The sequence below is a fragment of the Xiphophorus couchianus genome, chromosome 7 (assembly GCF_001444195.1).
Source record: "Xiphophorus couchianus chromosome 7, X_couchianus-1.0, whole genome shotgun sequence".
Lineage (NCBI taxonomy): Eukaryota > Metazoa > Chordata > Actinopteri > Cyprinodontiformes > Poeciliidae > Xiphophorus > Xiphophorus couchianus.
In genome coordinates, this window is record NC_040234.1 from 8,481,597 (window position 1) to 8,502,369 (window position 20,773).

At 39.5% G+C, this 20,773-nt stretch overlaps 1 protein-coding gene and 1 long non-coding RNA gene across 3 annotated transcripts; both read left to right on the forward strand.

The window, feature by feature from the left end:
- Window positions 1–1,051: 1,051 nt before the first annotated feature.
- On the forward strand, window positions 1,052–5,107 carry LOC114147625 (uncharacterized). The gene is made up of 2 exons (XR_003596091.1): window positions 1,052–1,462; window positions 2,424–5,107. It is a non-coding gene; the product is annotated as an uncharacterized LOC114147625 (long non-coding RNA).
- A 5,439-nt stretch (window positions 5,108–10,546) lies between these two features.
- Window positions 10,547–19,982, forward strand: creb1b (cAMP responsive element binding protein 1b). 2 transcript variants are annotated; one of them, XM_028023518.1, is made up of 8 exons: window positions 10,547–10,714; window positions 12,827–12,933; window positions 13,105–13,251; window positions 13,336–13,436; window positions 13,637–13,791; window positions 14,570–14,758; window positions 14,928–15,081; window positions 15,856–19,982. In XM_028023518.1, the coding sequence occupies exons 2-8, from the start codon at window positions 12,835–12,837 to the stop codon at window positions 15,998–16,000; spliced, it is 990 nt and encodes a 329-aa protein (XP_027879319.1). In that variant the 5' UTR covers window positions 10,547–10,714; window positions 12,827–12,834; the 3' UTR covers window positions 16,001–19,982. The 2 variants fall into 2 exon arrangements, with proteins under 2 accessions (XP_027879319.1, XP_027879318.1); XM_028023517.1 differs by lacking the exon at window positions 10,547–10,714 and adding an exon at window positions 10,740–11,583.
- Window positions 19,983–20,773: the final 791 nt, after the last annotated feature.

The window sequence follows — 20,773 nt, forward strand, 5'->3', positions numbered from 1 at the left end:
AAAGTAAATTAATGTCACAATTTGCTGCTTGTACCATTGACACAATTTAAGGGTGTGTTTATAATGACAACTTTGACATCCAGCTATGCTTAAGCTACACGTTTAATTCCACATTGTAGCTTGTTGAACATTTAACAACGGGCGAATGTGTCATCTGCATGACGTCTGTGCTGACATGCCAGGTAACCAAGGCAACCTTAGCAGAATATGACGTTTGCCAGAGGGGAAACGCGCACCGAAAACAATCCAACAAAAATCTTAAAACAGTAATCTAGATGCATTCACACTGGTTTAAATCCTGGAAACGATCGCCGTGGCGTTCCTTCAGTGTTACGTCGGCGTCCCGACTTGGCATCCATCATGACCTGTGGATTGTCTGAGTCACGCTGTGACTCAGACGTATGAGGCTGAGCTGCATGCAGCTGGGACGCTCCGTCTGCACAGCGTTCCCCGGCTTAAACATCTGTCTTTCTGGACAGAAACGGCTTTTGTTGCATGTTGGAATCTACTCAAAGTCGCTGCTCTGACGTGGCATTTACAAAAACAAACAACTCGAAACCCACTTTTTTTGTGCGTCAGCTTTCATTTACTTTTATTTCCATTGATCCGGATGCAGAAACACTGTCTGTTTATTTAGCTTTTGTTCTCTTTCCACTTTTTTTTTTGTGAAAACAAACATCAAATATGTACATTTATAAATTAGAGGTAGACGATACGGACTTCAAGTCTTTTCACATTTTGTGATAACCATAAAAGTGGTGATAAAAATGATTCACTTCATGTTTTTGTAACTTTATGGAAAAGAAGAAGTTTGATTTGTATTACTAAGTAACTGCATTTAGTCGCATATTCAAAAATGTTTAACGTTTATTGGTAATGTCATTGAACAAATAGTGGAGAAAATAGCAAAAACTAACAATCCCAACAATATGGAGAGTTTTTAAATATCATTAATGGGGAATTTATTGTGACAACGATAAATCCAAATTCTTATGACAAAACATTTATCACAATAAATGATAAACAATATGATAAATTCCCTGTAAAAGGATTTTCATCAAAGTAAAGTTCCTGTTTCTGATTAGTACAATGGGCTCCTTCATATAAAGTACAAACATGCATGTACAGGCAGAGAAGCGTGTCCCAGTAGCCGTCCATCCTCCTCCGCCAGGTCCATGAATAATGCAGAACTCCCATTTTCATGCCACTTCGCATCCCCTTTCCTCCTCCTCCTCCTCCTGCTCCTGTGCTGTCGTAAAAATAGAACCGTAGACCTGCAAGTTTTCACTCTGGTGTTTACACCATCATGACCCTCCCCACTGCTTTTTCTCCTGACAGTGGGATTATTAGTCTCATTCATCTCAGCCTGCTCCCCTTCTCTATCCTCCACAGGAACCAGCGAGCAGAGACGAGGCAGACGGGTTTTGCCGGGCCAGGCCGGGAGAGGAGGGGAGGTCCTCAGGTAGCATATAGATGCTTCATCTCCATATCTTTATAGCCGCGTCTCACAAAAATAGCCCTGCGAAGGCCTCTTGTTCTCGCTTCCGCGAGCCTCCCACTCCTCCTCTGCATGCACTCAGGCTCAGCTCGGGGAGGAGGGGAGGAACGAGGAGCTCTCCTTTTAAGACGCTAACCGTACAAACGAGGACACAGGCAGTGAAATGAGATGCCTGCACCTTCCCTGCAGATGCGAAGCAGCAGCGACGTCCCAAATTGTAACGTGAACGCGAGAATGACGGCGGACGGGAGATGGGATTTCAGTTGCTCGAGTTGCATGAAGTTTTATTTAGTGAACAGAAGTTTGTTTTTTTTTTAACTGATTAATTTAGTATGTAAATATGCAGCCTGTATTTTTGAGCAAAAACATTCAAAACCTAGATTATAAAGGTGACAGTAAAAGACCTGGGCCAGACTTTAGAATGGTCTTAAAAGGGCAGTAGCCCAGGGCCCCGAATTTTGGGGGTGACTCAAAAAAATTGTTTTTACATGTAGTGTTTATGTTCTACAAACATTGCGCCTCATATTAAGGTCATTGGCTCATTTTGCATGTCGAATTGTTTGTAAATATTGTTAGATTCTTATTAAAAATAGTGCAGACAGGGCCATAGCAACAAGCCTTGTGCACGTTCCCAGAAACAAACTTATGTTGTTGTTGTTTTTTTTAATAATCTTATAGTGATCATTAACAAGGCTCAGCAGTTTCAAAAGCAGAACAACCAGATTCCACAACAGCTGCATCCCTCATGGATGCTAAACTCCCATTAGTTTAATCTTTTCTTATTTATATTTACATTACTTTTATTATTACTTATTTATTTATTTATTATTATTGGAGCCTTGCAACGACATTTCTTTCAATTCGTACCTTTTTTAAATGTACAATTGAATGACAATAAACTCCGTCTATGTTTATTTCTCTGCAGCCCGTTGCTTAGTGACTCCTGTACCATTTCCGGCCCACGCTCCAGTGGTTGGGGACCCGAGATGTAAAGCCCAGGTTCCTCAGTGCTGATGTGTTCAGGTCACACATATTCTGTTGATCATCATTATGCATCGTTTATCTGCAAATCACTGTGCAGACATCTTTCTTTTTCTTTTTTTTTTTCACCTACCGGTTTATCCAGGAAGGAGTCAGAACTGAAATGAAATGTGCATGCTTTAGTCTCTAGTCTCTTTTTTTTTTAAAAACAGACAGCACAAAGCAGGGAGAGCATGAGGAATGGACATATGGTGCTATTTGAAAGGATGACAGAACAAAATCAAACTGTGTGAGACGAAATTAGCTGAAACGTGCCGATACAAGTGTTGCAGGGGAATCAAAGCGCTGCTTTTTGAATATGAAGCATATCGCAGACGCTCTGCGCGACTGCTTTTTTTTTATTACTTTTTTTTTTCTTTAACTAACCCTCCCTCCTCCTCTCCACCTCGCCCCTCCATCCCCCCTGAGTTCCCTGCTGTCTCTAAAGCTTTTCAAAAAGCTTTTAGTTTGGCATTTGATTCTCTGCTCTCCTTTTTTCTTCCCCCCCCCCCCAAAAAAATGTGTCGGGCTGTGTTTTTTTTCCCCTTCTTTTCTTCTCTTTCATGCAGAGCACCTTGGCCACTGAAAGGGAGTGTTGGAGGGGTCCGCGGTTATTGAATGTGAAGCCGGATGACATGGAGAAGAGAGGACATGCAATGAAAATGAAACAAGCAGACATGAGGAGACAGGGAAAGCAAAGGTAAGAGGCAGAAGATGGAAAGGGACAAAAAGAGAAGATGAAAGAAGCAGGGGAGAGAGGAAACGGTGGAGATGAGAGGAGAAAGAAGGTGAGAGAAAAAGGAAAGAGACAACAGAGAGAAAGAGAGAGGAAAAGAAGAAGAAACATGATGAAATAAAAACACACAGACAAAAAATAAATAAAACAACAGGACTAGAGGACAAAAGGACATTAAATAGACAAGAAGTAAGAGAACCTGCAGCGTGGAAAAACGAACTGAGAGATCCGAGGAAACAAGGTGATGGGATAACAGGGAGACGAAGAAGATGAGTTCAGGGAGGAGAACATAAAAGGGAAGGAGGGAAAAAAAACAAACAGAAACATGCCTGTGAAAAGTGAGAAGAGTGTATACCAGACCAGAATGGGGTGGTGGGTGGAGGGGGAGGAGGAGAAGAAGAAGAAGAAGAAAAGAGAGAGGACAGGAGGAGGATGAGAAACCAGTCGTTCTTTACCCAGGGGGAGGCACAGCGGGGGATGGAGGGGCGTACGGGGGGGAGATGGGCTCCTCATCCCTCTCTCCCCCAACTGAGCCTCCTTCTTCAAGGTCAGACACACACACACACATGCACAGAGGCAAGCAGTTCTGGCAGACATGGTACACACCAGTACACACACCCACACACACACACAGTGGAGCTCAAGTAGAAAAGACGCCTTCTGCCTGCCTTTTTCTCTCTGACTCTGTGTACCAAGCAGCCAAGTCTCAGTCAACCATCTGGAGATAAAAAAAAACATTCCTCCCGTACACACACACACACACATACACGCACACATATGAAGTGTGTGTTTATAATAATAGCCCAAATGCCTCTATTGATTCTTTCTCTTCCTGCGTCTCTCTGCATCTGCGTGTGTGTGTGTGTGCATGTGAAATCAGTTCTTATCACTTCTACATGAAGAACACTTTTCCTTTCTTACCTTAAAATATACATTTGCCACTAAGCTCCAAGTTAGAGCTATGAACAATTTGGCATCCCAAATATGCTGTGCAAATTTATCGCGGCTATCAATATTATCACAATCTTAATGGTATTAATTGAAAATATGCCAAATGTTATCCATATTGTCACTGCAGTTGCTGCTAGCCTAAGGGGTAGTAGTTGCAAGAGTAGTAATGATATTTTTGTATCTATATGTTCTATGGATTAATACATTTGACATCTGTGCATATTTCAGTTTCGTTATGTTTCTCCAACTATTGTTATGTTCTAGAAACACATTGACAAATAAAAAAAGTCTTGCGTCTTTTATCTATAGTCATTTAAATTTATATTCTGAACAACAACATTCAGGTTAATCAGCACAAGGTGACATCACTTCCTGTGTCATTTCTCATTTCTATCTGAAATGGTATAAAGTCCAGAACACCGCTATGTTTAAGTATTGTTGTATTTAGTGGTAAAAGATCTTCATTTAGATCTTTACTCCATTTAATATCTGTTCAATGGACATTTAGTTTCTATTACTGTGTCTTATACTAGTAAGATACAGTATGTCACTTTAAATCAGCAATGTCACATAAGTATTCCTCCGTCTATTCATCTAGCTTTTTTTCCTTTTTTTCTGCAAAATTAGTTACTGACTGGTGAAACACTTTTATTCTGAACAGAAAATGATTCAAACACCTAGAAAATCTGGCTAGACAGGTAAAGCCGTTGCTTGTCCCTGTTTCCTGTGAACGTGTCACCACACCTCCTGTGTTACTGAAACCGAGCAGCAGCTGGGGCTTTAAAAGGAGCGAATATTGAGACATGGCACAAAACAAACAAAAACAGAGACTGCTCCCAGAAAATGTCAAACGCGGACATGTTGTAAGTACCAGGCTGGATGTTTTATCCCTCAAAAAAAAACCTCACTCATTTCTCACTCACTTCAGTTTTTATCTCAATCTGACCTGAATGCCTTCTTGCACATGTTCTCTACAAGGTTTGTGCCAAACTTCTAAAGGAAGGTTTTTTTTGTGACTTTCTTTCTTTTTGTGATCTTTCCCTTCCCTTTCCTCTTTTCCAGAAAGATCTGGGGGTTTTTTTGGACATCAAGATGTAGACCCCGTCAACACCGGAATGTTTTTTTTTTTCTGGAAAGGCTCGTCGTTTTTAAAAACACCTCCACACTTGACTGTTTTCAGAAGCGTCAACGGCCACATGGAAACACTGAGAAGCGAGGCCCAAAATGCTATTTTTTACACCTCCAGGCCTGTTGGCGGCGCTAAACACGGCGCACACGGCATGTGAGTAAAGCCTCCACATGAGTTTAGCGGTGAACACAACACAAGAAAGCAAGAAAAGTCAGAGTAGAGTCTTTTGTATTACTTTTTACAGAAATGTTAATGAGATTCTCCAACAGCTGCAGCACCACTAAGAAAATACAATCTACCATTATTGTTGTTTTATATGACGCATATGACCCATTTGGGGTTACAGGTCAGGTTAGGGGTTGGGAAAATATGTTGGCGTTTTCACAAAAGAGATTTTTTTCACTGTCCACGCGAATACATTCACTCTGGAATGTTTTGGCTCCCCTAAAACGGCGTCTCCATGTGGATGTTTTGCTTTGTATGTATACAGAGCATTATCTAATCCAGAGGACTGCAAAGCACTTTACACGACAACAGTCGTTCATCTGACAACTGAGACAGAGTGAGTTGGGGTTCCCCGTCTGGCCGGGGGGCTAACAGTTGTCTTGGTATTTTCCCACATGAGCTGTGGCTCTCTGCAGCTCCTCCAAAGTTGCCAATGGCCTCTCAGCTGCTTTTCAGAGTAAGGCTCTCCTTGTCCGGCCTGGAAAAAATGTGAAAGCTGTGACTAACTTTCCTTTCACTTCCAATGACGTTTGCATGTTTTGACAACACATGAAAAAAAAAGAAAAGTGTGTCCAGTTTCGTCTCGCATGTCCTGCAGAAAGGCGTGGTTCTGTAGCTGAAGCCTCCCGGGTCGTAGTTCCTCTGGAGGCTAAAAGAGGGGAAGGCCAGTCAGACACTAACACACTTAAAATAGATTGGCGTTTTTGGTTGTTATTTTACCATCGGATCATGGTATCGTAATATATATAAAATGCTGCAAAACCTTTCTTCCCTTTACTGTCTCTCATGAAATCACATTAAACCTTTTCTAAGTCAGTACTGCCAAAACAAATATCTAATAACTTAATGGCTTTACAGGTCTGAAAGGTTAATTCACAATACTTGAGTTAAGTGGAGACAGACCTGTGGATGTATTTTGTAAGTCAACACTTCAAGCATACCGCTACTCTGAATTACATCATGGAGAAATCAGCCGAGATATCAGAAGGAGATGAATGGACCTTCGCATGTTTGGTTGATCCCTGGGAGCAATTTCCACATACCCGAAGGTGCCGCATTCACCTGTACAAACTGTAAAGTACACCAGCTGTGTAGGAGGAATAGGCCAAAATCCCAGCAAACTGTGTGGAAATTCATCCAAGACATACAGTTTAAAAGGCAATCCTACCAAATATGACAGAAGTCTGACTTTGCAGGGACATAAAGCAATTTATCTTTGAAAATCCTTTCTTATGAAATCTGCCATTTAGCAACTAGAAATACCTCTTGTTATCTTATACGGTCTTAAAACAGGAGAAGTTTAATCTGATCATGTGAGACAGTGAGGATTTCTTCTTTTCTTTTTTTTTTTTGCATGCCTTAATATCTGATTTCAACTTTATTTCAAGACATGAGACATTATGTTTTAGCATTAGGACATAGCTTTTACAAATACAGCTATTAAATTAAGATATTGTTGAGCAGGAGAAAAGATCCGAGGTGTTAAAAAGCTTTAATCGGAGAGCTTCCTCTAACACATCCAGCCTCTCCTTTTCAGACTAAAATTGTCTCCTGCACCCCCTCCACCCTCCTCTTACTCTCATGTTTTTTTTTTCCTTACTCCCCCCTCCTTCTTCTTCTTTTATAACTGACTACAAATTTACTGCTGGTCATTACAGAGGCAGGGTCAATTCCCCAAACAATGTGTTTGGTGCCACCATAAAAAGGGTGTTTTTTACGGCATGTAGCGGTACAATGCTATTAAACAGATAAAACACCTGCAACGAGCATCAGGAGGATTATAAAAAGAATTGCCTTGATAAACTCCACGTATCTGCGAGATGGCACACCGGCAGTTCTTGCCTTCGCGCTTCCAGGGGATGGAGGACTGGGGGGGGGGAGATTGCATGTGCTGCTGAGCACATGGAGAAGACGGGCCTGCGTGACTCTGCAGCGCCACCATGTGAGCAGACGTGGAGGACCGGGCAGCCACGCTGGGAAGGAAAATTTCTACACAGGAGGCGTTGCAAGCAGCGAGATGTGTCAAAAAGGGGACATTATTAAAGCTAAATCCAGTGGTGTGTTCTTTAACACTAGATGTACACTAACAGTCAAAATATGGTGGAGTATCTAAAGTGCACAGTAAAAAATATTGGCTAATACTTTGTGTATGTTAAGGTTAGTGACGTCACAAGAGCCAAACACCCACACTATGGAAATCACTATGTTCTCTGTGATAGACATATCTATGTTAGATGTTACATACATGTCACATGTGAACACAGGAAAGGATGGACCTAATGTATGTTAGACATATATATCACATACTGTAAGTTACATGAAATCTATAAATCATACAATAATGCAGGAAAACACAATAAAACTAAAAAGATTTGAATGTGTGATATTGTGTGCATCAATCTGATGTCACTTCTGCTTGCGTTATGGATCAAAATGGCATGGCAAACATGAACACACAACATATTCGCTCCGGTGGAAGCAACTCGCGTAAAGCCTGTTCGCTGGATGCTATCTGACTCAAAGCTGAGATCTTTCTGTTCTTTGTTTTCTTTTTTTATTTGTCACTGAATAACCTAAGACCGTCCAAACTCAGAACCTTGCCGTTCCACTTTCGTGTGTCTTCGTGTTTACAAAAATGTCTCAAAATGCATGGATAATTCTAATATTCTGCTCACATTTATGCAGCCGTACAACTGAACACCTTTGAGGAAGGACCTGGATTCAAACTTTTTAAATAAAGAGGAAAATATATGTAAGATATATACAAACTTAAGTACTCAAAAGGACTGTGATCCGTTGCCAAATGAATGCCTTTTATGATGTCACCATAGGCATGTGTGATAGGAAGCTTTCAGGGAGTTTTGATCTTGCTTAAATAGCAACTTGAAACAAAACTGAAAAAAACAACAAAAAAAACTGTACCCAGCATGTAGCCAAAATTATATAAGATGAGTTCTATTTATTTCCTGAAGAGGTTGGTGTGTAGCTTTACTGGCGGATTTCCTGGTGTCCATTAAAGGCAAAATAAAACAAACCATAAACATAGCTTCAGGCTAACCCGATCAGAGACGATGACCACTGTCAGCTCAGTATTTCACAGAAATAACAGCTTGCTGAAAAGAATCTCCATATCTTCTGCAGCACATTCATTCATTACTCAGTAGGCGCTCATTTTGCATGAATGATCGTTGGAGAGCTGCATGGAGGCCTGCGGCCCTGCTGAGTTGTTAAGGAAGCTTCGCTTGCCTTTAAGGGAGCCTTCAGCTAGTCTGCATCGGTGTCTCTATAGGGATTACATCATGGGAGATTCCTAACCAATCAAATACGTTGATGTGAGAGTCATTGAATCAGGTGCTGGTACTTTTAGCTCTGCAGAGGTGCCAAGATATCCTTGAAAATGAAATCAACTCCAGAAACCTTGTGAGCTGAGGGGAGTGCTCTAAAATGTGCTATCTCAGCCTGCTTAGCGTCTGCGTGGCTGCACTCTTCTCTCCCAAACTGCTTTGCTTCACAATACCTCTCAATTCTGTGGTGAACCCTTTTGCTGGTGTACATTTTTTTTTTTTTTTTTTTGCCAATTAACTTTCCTAGAATAAACTCTACTACAGCACTCGTTAGAAAGCATTCTCCTTTCATGGCGTAGCATAGCATTTATGCATGTTTTTTTGTTCTTCAGTTTCTGAAAAAAGCTGAATTTCAGATTTTCATTAGCCAAATAGATTTTATTGTAATCTATATGTGTCAAAATGAAGAGAAATAAACAATTAAAAGACACTGCAACGTGTGTATTTAGTCTATATTACATATGACTCACTTTTTGAAATAATCTACGGAGACATTAACTTTTTGTTGACATTCTAATTTAAAAAAGGTGAAGCAGGAAATGTATATATATATATATATATATATATATATATATATATATATATGCAGGTTATTGAATGAATTTTGGCTAAAATTTTCAAAGCTGATCCACAAATTAAGCTTATCTACTAAGAAAGTTTTTGTTTTCTATTTTAAATACATATTGTTGAAGTATGTTGGTCTTATGCTGCCACCTAGTGGAAGCAATTATGGTTGCATAAAGTATTCAATTTCACAGAAATGAGGTTGACATCGTCACCTATACCTAAAATAAAAGCCTATGTCATTTTGTGGCAAAAGTGACTTTTGCAAAAAAATAAATAAAAAGAAATCACATTTTCAAAAGATGATTCAGGCAAATACAAAAATAAAAAATTAAATAAAATAAAAAACATGAGCAGAATGTTGTTTTGTCTCAAAGCCAAATATATTTGCTAGTGTTTTTATTCTGTTCTGCTGTTATAAATATGATCTCTTGTATGAATAGAAAAACGTCTACTACTAACCAGCACATTTTTCTACTAATCAGGGAGAACGTAAAAGATCTTTGAACATTTTAAGTGAATAGCTTCAAAAAGTAGATTGCTTAAGATCACAACCATTAATTAGCATGTGTGTTTAAGAAACACAAATAAACCCAAAATTTCAAAACTTTTGATTGGTTGAAATAATGATTATTTTGAATGTAATATCCACGATATTACATTCATGGACTTGGTATTATCAAAATTTTACTTTATGGCGTTTTATTTAGATTACATTTATTCTTTGTTGACATACAACTCTTGAAATGTTGCTAGGATACCTAAAGATCACTGTCAGCAATAATCTTATATCTTAATAAATAATCTTATATTAATAATAATAATAATAAGAAGAAGTAATATTATTATAAAATTAAGTTATTACAATATAATAATAATAATAAAAATAATAATAATAGCGTACTTTAACTTCACCGTGATGTTGTGTTTTTTTTAGATGTATATGTGTATGATTTTGTATTTTTTCCCCCCTTCATGTTAAACTAAAATCCAAATATTCCTGAAGCGCCATCCAGGCGGCGAGTTTCGTCATGATTCGGATGTCCTCGGGATTTCCCGGGCATCTTCGCCGATGCTTCGTTGGTTTCCGGTCAGCGTCGCCATCTGCTTTCTCGTCCTTCTCCAATCTCCGTGTTGTTGTTCCCGGTGACGCGGCGGAGGTGTAGCCTGACGCGGGCTCTTACGTGTCGGCCAGAATAAAAGTGGAGCTCCGGAGACCCGGGAGTGACGAAAGGGTGTCTGTATCGGTAAGGAGGAAGGGACGTCCGGGGTTCAGAGGGACGGGAGGTGGCCGCTGAAAGTGTCGGTTTAGTCGGGTTCGGTCCGAAGGAAACAAAGAGATCATGGCGCCGCGGTGTGTTTGTAGCAGGATGGAGGGAGGGAGGCTGCGGCTGTTTGGGAGAACCCGAGGACCCGAGCCGCTTTGACAGTGAAGCGAGGCGGCCACTTTGTTTGTTAACACATTATAAACTGTTAAAGCGTTATTATCGCGCTCAACTGCCAAAGGCTGCTACAGTGCAAAAGCCGCTAAATGCGCAAATTTTTGCGCCGTTTTCTAAAAAGGTGCCCTGAAAATCGCTCGGTATGCTCAGTTTGTTTCCTCCAACTTTTAACCGTTTATTTTATTGCCCTCTAAAACATTTCCACCACGTCACGTCTTAAAACAGCTCTGTTATTATTATTATTATTTTTTTTTTTTCCATCCATGAAGTTTTCTCCGTTAGAGCCCTCCTGTTTGGCCGACTCTGAAAAACATGAAGATTTATTTTATTTTATTTTTTTTACGCTTAATCGTTTTCTCGGCCGCATAGTGTTTTTATTGTGTGTGTGTTTTTTTTTGTTGTTTTTGTAAAAAAACATCTCCTGGGAGTAAACCGTTCGCCTTGGGTGGGTGGGCGTTGCCCGGCCATGTGGCTGGGCTGTCACTCGCAGAGCGTCCAAGTGATTTTTGAAAAGCAGAGGGAGAAATGTGTAAAGCCAATCATGCGGCGGAGAGACGCTACGCACAGTGTGAGATCACCGACAACCGGGAACAACACGTTCCGGATCAGCAGCGGCCTCAGCACACCTACAGATCACCGGAGCCAGACTTACATCGAAAGGCTGCTTCTGATTGGTATTATTTCGAAACAAAGACCTCGGATCTGGCTCAGCTTGTCAGAGGGTTCTTATATTTTATATTTCAGTACCTAGTAAAAATAAATAAATAAAATAGAGTCCATGTGCGGATAATTTAATTTCTTCTAACAGATTCTAATCCTAACACTGATATGTAAATATTTGACATTTCTATGTCCTTCTATGCAAATAAAAATACCTACTATGCAGTCATGATCAATTTAAAAAATCGAAATTGCCTTTTTTAATTTTTTTTATTTACCATAATCCTGGATGACAGGGGTGTCACTAAGCCTATTTTAGGGGGCCTGAAGCCCTCCAAAATAATGTGGTGTTTTTTTTTCCTTCTAGTTTCCCCCCCCCCATTATTTTACAAAGCTGTCAATAAACTTTGTGACAACACAGTGCTCTGGTTATATGCAATGGTTGCTTAAAACACAGTAAAGTAACTCTGTTAAATCTTTCCTCAAAAGTGAAAAAGCAACTTCTCAGCTTTTGTTAGCTGAGGGCTAAGCCCCCCTTGTCCTTAAAAGGGCAGTATTATGTGTTTTCCAGGCACACAGTGCCATTTCATAGCACGATCAAGTAACTATATTATCTTCAGTTGTTATAAAATGCTATAAATATATATGTAAATATATATATATAAAACAAAGTATACATATATATATAACAAAACAAATATGACATAAAAGAGATTTTTACTTCCTGATTTAATTCCTTGAAATTGCACATCTGTCTTTAAAAACTCTTGCTCTTTCTGTAAAGCTCAACAAAGTTGATTTTACTTGATACTGCCTCTTTAAACCCTAGTGACGTCCCTGATGAATGCGCTTAATTTTTTTTCTATTAAAACCATCCATAGATGGTGAAGAAATGTAATACTCATTAAAATAAATTAGTCTTTTGGCTCATTATGTGTCTGAGAAACCCAGCGATGGGCCAATCTATGATTATCCATGTAGTTAAAAAGGTTGCATCACAGACCCGCCTACACCGTACTACACAAACTGGTGTAGTATTTAAAGGTCTCTTGACACTTTGACCGTATTAAAGTGGATTTGCTTCATAAAAACCTATTTGAAAGAATAGTGAAATTTTGGGAAAGGAAAAAAAAAAGAAGTATTATTTCTTATTTTGAACATTTTTCTCCCAAAGATGCCAATAAATGTAGATAGCCTAAGAGATCCCCCTCAAAAGCTCAGTTTTTACCCACTTTGGCTCTGATTTCCCATCCTCAGCTTCGCCAATGAAGATGGAACCAGCAGCCGAGGCTCAGCAGGCGGCAGACACTGCTGTGACTGAGAGCCAGCAGATCACCCAGGCACAGATCGCCACTTTAGCGCAGGTAACACGAGACAGTCGGACGCTTTCTTCTGTTTGGAGTGCAGAGTCTGTATTCCTTAAGGTTGGATTATGTATCGAGTGATGGGAGGTGTTGACGGACACTGATTTGGAGTTTTGCAAATTTCACACCGGCTCCCATCGAACAGAATGTTGTCTCACCTCTGCGTTTAAGGTATCCATGGCAGCAGGACACGCCTCAGCAACGGGTCCCACCGTAACGCTGGTGCAGCTTCCCAACGGACAGACGGTCCAGGTCCACGGAGTCATTCAGGCCGCACAGCCGTCTGTTATCCAGTCCCCGCAGGTCCAGGCCGTGCAGGTAAAACACGCTTGAGTTGAAGTGGGTAATAACATACGTTAAGTTTAATCCATGCACCACGCTTTGTTTATTTGTTGGATTTAGATCTCCACCATTGCTGAAAGTGAAGACTCTCAGGAGTCAGTCGACAGCGTGACGGACTCCCAGAAGCGCAGAGAGATTCTATCGCGGCGTCCATCATACAGGTAACCCGGTCTGGCCAGGATGGCTCAGAATAATGTTTTCCTGGATCGGCTCAGGTTTAGCTTTTTACGTCTTTTACTATTTAGCTTCTCGTAGTGGTCAATGAACTTGCTGCAATAACTCTAACTTACCTCTTATTGTTTTAATCTCCACCAAGAAACCTGCAGTTGTGAGAATTCACAACTGTTTCCTGTCTCAAAAGGAAAATCCTGAACGACCTTTCGTCCGACGCGCCAGCAGTCCCTCGGATCGAGGAGGAAAAGGCTGAAGAGGACTCGTCTGCTGCCGTAGCTACGCCCGCCATCACCACCGTTACCGTGCCGACACCCATCTACCAGACCAGCAGCGGACAGTACAGTAAGTGTCAGCTGGCTTCACGTGTGTACAGTTTGTCTCTAAACAGGAAACGAGAAAGCAAATCGTATTTTTTGCCAAAATAGACTCGCACCTAGGCGTGCACGATATATTGGCACTAATGTCGGTATCGGCCGATATTGGTAATTTTTTTAACTTATCAGTTTTGGCCTGATATTGACAACCAATATTAATTTTTATCTTGTTTCCATTTTGTCTGTATAGGGAGTCTGCAAATATCGGTTATTGGCCATAACAGTGATATTATCAGATATTAAAATCAGTCCACATTTTTTATATCGCTGCATCCCAAATCACATGTCAAATGTTACTGCTGCATACTTTCTTTGTCTTTTAAAGCCGTCATCTTGAACTTGGGTACAATTTCCATTACCTGATGTACTTTAGGCTTCATTTCTGTTAGAACAAAAATGATCATCTGCCTGCATAAACAACACGCACAAGTGACTTAAGAGAAAAAACTACTTCCAGTCAAGACCAAATAAGGTGATTGAGGTAAAAAAAGGAAAAAATGTTGTGAATGAAATTAAAGATGCACAGCCTGAGTGTTATGACTGATGTCCACTTTTACGTGCCAATATTATTTATATAAAATAAAAATTAAAAATAAAGTAAAACTAGAGATAAAACAGAAATAATAATAAAAATCTAATGAGAATCAGAATTACCAGACCACTTATCTCAGAGATAGAAATACCCTTTCTTATTTCTCATTTGCTCTTTATGTTTTTTTCTGCCATTTGTCCCTCCAACCGTACAGTTGCAATCACGCAGGGCGGAGCCATTCAGCTGGCCAATAACGGCACAGATGGAGTTCAGGGCCTTCAGACTCTGACCATGACCAACGCTGCTGCAGCAGCCGCCCAGCCGGGAACCACCATCCTGCAGTACGCACAGACCAGCGACGGCCAGCAGATACTGGTTCCCAGTAACCAGGTGGTGGTCCAAGGTGAGTGCTGGATCCTTTCTTATCTTTATTTTTTATTTTTTTTAATTGCTGAGGAACCTTTGATATTTTCTGTTGTTAGATTCAAGTAATTCCTAAGGTGATTTACTACAAAACAGGGTGTAAAAACGCTTTTTCTTTTTTCTTTTTTTTTTTAACTCAACACATATAGCCACCTCAGGTGATGTTCAGGCCTATCAAATCCGAGCAGCTCCAGCCAACACCATCACCTCTGGTGTTGTCATGGCGTCCTCTCCCGCCCTCCCGACACAAGGAGCCACAGAAGAAGTCACCAGAAAACGGGAAGTCCGACTCATGAAGAACAGGTATGAGCAGGGGACGGACGGCCATCTTTGCGTTGGAGTATTGCCTTAAAGCGGCAGTATTCTGTAAAATCGACTCATTCGCTCATCAAATTCATACCCAGAGGGTGTCCTTGATTCTTTGATGCATATTTAAGAAATCCTTTAATCTCCCGTTCAGCTGTAAAAAACGCCTGGTTGGACGTAGCACCGTTTTTGAGACCCAGCTCCAAACTTCCACCTCACAGAGCCTTTCCTCCCCTCCACTCAGCTTCTTCAGACTAGCCAGCAGCAATTAGCAAACACCTGGTGGAACTGCTGAGCTCAATATACGAGCCACGTCTCAGTGCAGCGCTGGTAAAAACGTTGCTAAAGGGTTAATAGAGGACGATGTTATGGTGACTTCTTGAACGCGAAGTTTTAGAAAGCCCCAGAATTCTTAAAGTGACAGAGGCCCAATTTCAAGGTGTTAAATTACAAAGTCAAATTTCTTCTAAGTGATATTTGATACGTGCAGCATTTTTTTAAACAACTAAAGTTAACATAGTTACTTGATAGTGCCTTTTGTGCCTGGACAACACAAAATACTGCCCCTTTAAGAAAAAACACAGAGTTGTTTTAACGGGAAAATGGGCCACAATAGTAGACTGGAAGGTACTAAATTTATAACAGGCTCTTGATTAAGATTCACTGCAGATTTAAAAATAGGTCCCATCTTTATTGTTGCTGTCATCCCATCAAAACCTTTTCATACCAAACGCACGAAAGAAACAAAACTGTGTCTCGTCCTTCCTACAGAGAGGCAGCCCGGGAATGTCGCAGGAAGAAAAAGGAGTATGTTAAATGTCTGGAGAACAGAGTCGCCGTCCTGGAGAACCAAAACAAGACGCTAATCGAAGAACTGAAAGCACTTAAGGATCTTTACTGTCATAAATCCGAGTAGCTCGTGTCCTGAGCACGGAGCCGGGCCAAGTAGTTTTCTGGTTTCCGTCAAATGCTTTGACTGTTTGATTCTGGCCTTCCAATCTGCTCATGGCTGGCCTGTTATTTTTATTTATTTTTCTTTGCTATTTTTTTTACCCAATAAGGTCCGCCCCTATGACTTTTTCTTCAACAGTACAATAAATTTTGATAACATAAAGTAGTGTGCTGTCATCGGGATCAGAAGGGAAAGCATGAGAAAAGTGCCATCTAAAACGAGGCACTCTAAACTGATAGCCAGAATCCTGTCGAACATTATTTAATTTGGTGCTTGATGCTGCTGAGATCAGCATGCCGTCATAGTTTCAAGCCACCGCCCCGCATTCGTTTGTGCGTCATTGTATTTGCGCTCTTCGTTGTGATTCTTCTCTGTCGTGTTGAAAAAGGTGCCTGAGTCAAACGATGCCATGGAAATGCAAGCTGTAGATTTGTTTTCGACACTGGCGTTTGATTTCTATGTTTTGCCGTTGTTCGGGGGGTTAGATTCAGATCATGTCTTCTAAATGTTTCTGAGCTGCTCATCATCACTTGGCTTCACCGGACTCGAGGAAAGTTTGTGTTTACTGTGCAAGCAATAATGTCTTTTGAAGTTTATCGCCGTTTATCCCTATGTTCAGTTTCCAACATTGTTAAAAACTCCTCCAAGACGCCGCCTTTTTATTCAGCTGGAAAATATATTTATGATTTATATAATTTTTTTTCTTTGTTTATCAACATTTTACGATCTATGAAACAGTTCCAGTATAAAATGTTTTACTAGTTAGGGTGTATCTAAGCTGGGACTCTTGGTGAATCTAACCTTGATGAGAATTATGCCTTACAGATCACTCTCCAACTAACTGGGGAAAACTAATTGAGATTTGCTACCAATACCCAATACTGTAGGACAGGTGTGGTGTAACAAAACAAGTGTCTGTTCTGTTGTGTATTGTATATATTTATTAACCTCGCTACCTGTAATTACTAGGAATATGCCAGTCAAGGTTTTTTGCCTGCAAAACTGATCTGAGTCATTTAAATACAGGCATTTGGCAATATTTACACAGCGTTTGATACTTAATAAAAATTGGTGCCATGTGCGGTGAAATAAATCACTGCATTTCATAAGAATTACATCGTCCACTTCATTGACTGAGGAGCATTTAACTCACAATTGATGTTCATTTTGACAGATTTTCTTTTTCTTTCTTTTTTTTTTTGCCAACTGGAGAAACTAACCAGCCTCAATTTGGTCCTCCAACCAGTTAGCTAGGTTTGGAAAGCTAATACAATGTTTTAAAACTGCACCAACTTTATCATTTGTTTATAAACGTATGTCTTCATAAACAGCCTCATAAGCCCACACATTTCTTCTGCTGACAGTGTTTGCTAATGCTAGCATTTTCTATTTACATGTGACTTGCTGAATCTGGTGGTAAAGGATATCAGCCTAGTTCCGAATAATCGGGTGCGGACAAAATGTTGTGCTGCTCTTAGAGCGCCATAACATTTAATGAGTAATGTTTCAGCTGCTCTCTGCGCGCCTCTCCCAGGACGGCTTTACTCCCTTTTCAGCTTTCATGTCGTACGCTGTGGTGGCAGTGCTGGTTAGAACATTTAAAAACGGTACAGAAAACACAGGCGTCCTGAGTTTAGTCATGAGATAGAAGGTGTTAGATTAACAATCATTTGGGAAATCATATAAAAATAACAATATTTTTGTTCAATTTTCAATTTTCGCATGAAAAATAGAAAAGTGAACAATAGTCCATTTGGACTGCTAATTGGTAATTGGCACCCAAATAAGTTTTCTGGGGGAAATTTAGTGATCTTATGGTTGAAGTGGCTGTTTCTTCATGTTAACCTCTTATGTTACTTGTTACATCTCCAGGTGAAACGATGCCTTTTAATGCGGAACAGCACAACCTAGAACGGTTTCAAAAAAATAGGTTTGCAAATTTGAAATCTATAACCTGTTGTCATTTCAGATAACTGTACAAAATTATTTTATGAATTCCTTTTTATTTCTCCATTTCGTACTATTTTGACTTTTTTAAAATTTTAGTCTAATAGTCATGTAAATGTAGTAAATTGCTGTATTATTTTATTTTGTAGCAAATTGAATCTAGAAATGCAATCTGTTACAATTTCTTGAAAATAACACAAGTTGTATATTGCATCCTGTTGGAATGAGAACCCTTGTGTGTGTGTCTGGGTGTGTGTGTGCGTGCGTTGAGAAGAAACTCTTATGTGATTGTCTATATTTTATATTACTGTACATAAACTCTACAGCATGTGTAGACCTCATATATTTCAGTTTATTTGACAAATGTTTTTATGACTTGTATGGAGAGACAAAAAAAGACAAATTTGCATATTTGTAATATACATTAGTATATAATTCAAAGCAACGTATTATTGTATGTGTGCATTGACGTGTACCTCCTGGCCAACCAGCAATATGGCAGCTAGTGAATAAGGAACGGCCTGTGTTGGAGGTGTTTGATTTTTGGAGTGTTTTAATCTGTTTCGGATCAGCGGTGTTTGTAGAAAAAAAGAGTAAATGTGTTTGAAAGACGTCTGGCCACAACACAGAAGTCAATCGGATCTTTTCTTGTCAATCTGTGAATGTTTCTGTTTCAATATTTATATATAAATATACTATCTTTTAAATGTAAACTCCTCCAACACCAAATCTTTTTATATATAGATTACAAACTTATCAAATGAAAGCACAATGCTCCCCCCCAACCCTTTAAGCCTTTATGTTTTCTTAATTTGATTTTATCTGCTTTTATTTCGGTTCAATGTTTCTGATTAATTTTGTCATTGATTTTGTTTGCACTTGAATGGAAAATGACTAGGAATCAGCTTTCAGGAATATATGAATATCACTCCATCCAGAAACTAACTCTGAACTAAATGAAAATAACAACAACAAAAAAGAAGTGATTTTTAGTTTGGTCTAAAAACATCACAACATTATATTGTTAAGTCTCAACCTTCTGTGTTGACCTAAAAAAAAGGTTTGGCCATTTAAATTGATTCGTTTATAAAAAAAAAATAATCTCAGTTTTGATAAACAGACACTGTGGTTTGATTTGAAATTATCTGACAATGGTACATAAGTCCTGTGATAACGTAGATATAAAATAACAATTCAGCCAAGTGACTTTTTTTTTATCTATATCTTATCAAAGTTAAATCATCTTTGTTTACTGTAAATTTTTCTCAAACTAGTTTCAAGGCATTTAAAAGGGTTTTGGACATGTGAAAGCACTAGCAGTAACTTTAATCATCAGATTAGCATGTAACATAGCTTTTACATTTTGTTCCCGTTTTGCTTTACAGTGTGGTGTAATGGATCAATGTAAAGACAAGACATATTCATTATGTTTACTGTCCTTTTTGGATCTATGGGAATGAGGTGAACTTTATATATACACACGAGTTTTGATAATTCATACAGTGTCAAAATCAGTATCATATGTACGTTGTGTTCAGGACTTATTTTCACTGAACGATATTTGAGTTACTTTAAAAAGTGTACTCTTGAAGGGAAAATAAAAATAATTGCCACCCCCCCCCCTTTGTGATTCACACATCCAGTGCTGGTGCTAAATAAGACCTTGTGGCATGATTATGTGTTATTTTTACTTACAGACTGACATTGTGTGGAACTCAGTGCCAGAATTGTTTATACCTATTTGCCATATAAATATAAAATGCATCATTTCCATTGTGATCAATGTAATGATTGTTACTTTCGCAACGTCTGAACATAAATCTCATTTGTTGTACAGTGTCCGCTAAAGACAAGGTTACAAAATGCCACTTTTCATGTAGTTTGTTTTAACACAGAGACATTATGACATCGTACCTTCCCAAAATTTCAAAGTGCTGTTACTCTGATATACATCACTCTTTTGTAAACAACTACATCTTAATAAACTGCTTAAAAAGTAGTCCATTGTATTTTTCTTTATGTATTTATTCCATGGCAGTGAACAACTACACATTACCACAGATATAATAATTTTTGATTAACTGGATTATGTTGCAATATTAGTCTACACTGAAAACAAAAAAACATCTCCAACTCACTGTTAAAAGGACTTTACGACCTGATAAAGAATGCTGGTTATGTTCTATGTACGACTGGGGGGATCTGCAGTCAACAGTTGACCACAGCCGCAAGGCACACTCAACAATGTGAACCTTGAAGTTCTGGTTCTGATTAACCGAAATAGACCCAAATATTTAATTTTGTCTAACAGAAATTAAGTAATTTGACTCCACTGCGCCCCCCTACGTTATTCCATCAGCTGTATCTCCTCACTGCATCAGTCGATCTCCATCAGATTTGGGGTGCGTCGTCAGATAGCGCTGCCGCACGAATCGGTGCGTATCGCCTGGTGGACGGGAGCGGGAACTGCGCGGAAGCGTCTGCAGTGGCCGCCAGGAGCTGCTAGGGCCGTTCGAGGCTGCTTGCAGCTTTAATTTTAAATACTTTCATATAAGCAGCACGAGTAAGAGGGATTTACTTTTCAAAAGTGTTGATAATTAGTTTTTTATTATTATTATTTTGTCGACTCAGAAAGACGTGAGTTAAAAATATAAAATGCATTAATTACAAGAAATGTATCTATGTGAAGACTTCGACTGATTTAAATTACAGAGGCGATTTCGGTTTCACTGTCGATAAAGTGTGCGGATCAGTGGCGCTACAAAAATAGTAGCATCGTAAATGCAGTTC

Bases quoted from the DNA above. Each gene is read 5' to 3' on its own strand.
- creb1b (XM_028023517.1), top strand. From the start codon at position 11,376: ATGTGGCTGGGCTGTCACTCGCAGAGCGTCCAAGTGATTTTTGAAAAG. The intron at 11,584-12,826 runs GTATTATTTCGA...TCCCATCCTCAG, and splicing joins CGAAAGGCTGCTTCTGATTG to CTTCGCCAATGAAGATGGAA. The intron at 12,934-13,104 runs GTAACACGAGAC...TCTGCGTTTAAG, and splicing joins AGATCGCCACTTTAGCGCAG to GTATCCATGGCAGCAGGACA.